Raw genomic sequence first — 2,198 nt, 5'->3', positions numbered from 1 at the left:
AAAAAAAAAGAATAAAAAGAGACGGTCATAAATTTTGTGATAAATGGGCTCCTTGAAGCAGTAATGTTTCAGAGGCAAATGGGGAGAATTGCAAAGACATATAATAAACATCCTCCTATTTATTATACAATCTGCAGCGGAGCTTGATTCGGTATTTCATATTGAATGAATCAAGAACGTTCAACGACTAATGAGTGAGTTATACCAACAATAAGCTCGATACGAGAACCCCAAGATCAAATAAAATGTTTGATCTAAGATATAGTCTAAACATAAGTTAAAGCTTATGAGAATGGAGATTAAAAATCCATTATAAATTAATTGTCATTTGAGGAGGTTTCTCTGTAAACAATGCAACATTAAATAGATTCTTCTCATTACATTTCGTTTTACCTTTCGTATTAGCTGCTTTAGCACTAATGCACTTAATCGTTTTACACGATACAGCTGGATCAGGAAATCCTTTAGGTGTATCTGGAAACTACGATAGAATGCCTTTTGCTCCATATTTAATATTTAAAGATCTTATTACAATCTTTGCATTTATATTTGTATTATCTTTATTTGTGTTCTTTATGCCTAATGTATTAGGAGATAGTGAAAACTATGTTGTGGCAAATCCTATGCAAACTCCTGCAGCTATCGTTCCAGAATGATATTAAAGAAGATGTTATTTAAAAATCTCGCTAAATGCTGGAAAATCCTACGTGTGGGTAACTAAAGTATAGTTATATTAAACTAGGGCAATCAGCAGGAAACCAAAGGACGGATAAATATCCTAGTAGGATCCTCAGAGACTACACGCGAGACAATTTAAATTAAAAGAACTTGTATTAAGGTTTAATTAAGTATACTTATAGGTATATGATTTATTAATCAAAATATTCTAACAAAAGTTTAATAATTTAAATGGAAGATATAGTCCTATCATAGAAGAAATTCTATGTATTTAACAATGAAAATGATCTTAATTCTTTATTATTTGTACCTAGTCCAATATTATTTGCTGCTCGTTCTACTAAAGGGATTGTACGTTTGTCCCCTAGTGAGAGAGCATTAATGAAATTACCGACGGAAGTCGAAGAAATATTGACAGGTATATTACTTGGTGATGGCCACATTTCTCGTAGATCATCTACTGCTAACTCTAGATTAATATATGCACAGACAGCGGTTACACATAAAGAATATTTTGATCATGTATTTAAAATATTTTTACCTTTTTGTGTTAACGCTTATGTTCCTCAATCTAAGATAGTAAGAGATAATAGAACTAAAAAAACTTATAGTGCTATATCTTTCACGACAATGCAACTTCCTTGTTTTAATGTATATAAAGATTGTTTTTATAATTTAAATGTGAAAATTGTACCTAATAACATATATGAAATGTTAACACCTAGAGGGTTAGCCTTCTGAATGATGGACGATGGATCCAAACAGGGTGATGGGTTACATATAAGCGTTTATGCTTTTAGTACTACAGATGTAGATAAACTTATGTTTACATTACAAGATAAATTCAATCTTAAAACATCCATACATTATAACAGGGATAAGAAACCTAGAATTTATATATTTAAAGAATCAATGGATACATTGATAAATTTAGTAAAACCTTACTTTATTAAAGAAATGTTATATAAACTAGGTATCTAACCCATTACTTTAATTTCCTTGAATGAATAATTTTCTTGAATTAAGACGATTTCAGTAGTTAAAAACATGATCTTCTTCCTTTCTATGCTATATTAAGATCAATTCCTAACAAATTATTAGGAGTTATAGCAATGTTCGCAGCTATTCTTATATTACTACTATTACCTGTTACAGATGTAAGTAGATCGAGAGGTATGCAATTTAGACCTTTAAGTAAAGCAGCTTTCTTTGCATTTGTTGCTAATTTCTTAATCTTAATGCAATTAGGTGCTAAACACGTTGAGTCTCCATTTATTGAATTTGGACAAATAAGTACCGTATTATACTTCTCTTACTTTACTTTTGTAATGTATGGTGTTACTGTTCTTGAAAATACTTTTGTGGATTTAAGACACAAAAAATAGAAAAAACTTTAAAGTTAAATAGCCCTCCAGTCTTCTTTTNGCCCTCCAGCTACAAGTAGCTGGGGGCCTAACTTTTTTTAATCTACGAATTACGGATTTGACTAGTCAAATCGTAGATTCCGTAATTAAAAAAAA

The 2,198-nt window shown here is 30.3% G+C and overlaps 3 protein-coding genes across 3 annotated transcripts; all 3 read left to right on the top strand.

The window, feature by feature from the left end:
- Positions 1 to 332: 332 nt before the first annotated feature.
- Positions 333 to 656, top strand: COCMIDRAFT_111469 (uncharacterized protein; the record flags this gene model as incomplete). The annotated part of the gene is made up of 1 exon (XM_007695817.1): positions 333 to 656. A coding segment is annotated over one exon (324 nt), but the record flags the coding sequence as incomplete, so codon positions are not given.
- On the top strand, positions 653 to 1,659 carry COCMIDRAFT_111468 (uncharacterized protein; the record flags this gene model as incomplete). The annotated part of the gene is made up of 3 exons (XM_007695816.1): positions 653 to 709; positions 937 to 1,406; positions 1,464 to 1,659. 3 exons carry the CDS (start codon positions 653 to 655, stop codon positions 1,657 to 1,659), a joined length of 723 nt encoding a protein of 240 aa, XP_007694006.1.
- A 194-nt stretch (positions 1,660 to 1,853) lies between these two features.
- Positions 1,854 to 2,063, top strand: COCMIDRAFT_41967 (uncharacterized protein; the record flags this gene model as incomplete). Its single annotated transcript, XM_007695815.1, has 1 exon — positions 1,854 to 2,063. One exon carries the CDS (start codon positions 1,854 to 1,856, stop codon positions 2,061 to 2,063), a length of 210 nt encoding a protein of 69 aa, XP_007694005.1.
- Positions 2,064 to 2,198: the final 135 nt, after the last annotated feature.

This window comes from Bipolaris oryzae (genome assembly GCF_000523455.1).
Source record: "Bipolaris oryzae ATCC 44560 unplaced genomic scaffold scaffold_492, whole genome shotgun sequence".
Taxonomy (NCBI): Eukaryota; Fungi; Ascomycota; class Dothideomycetes; order Pleosporales; family Pleosporaceae; genus Bipolaris; species Bipolaris oryzae.
Note: the sequence above shows the minus strand (reverse complement) of the source record. Positions and strands in the feature narration are given on the sequence as shown.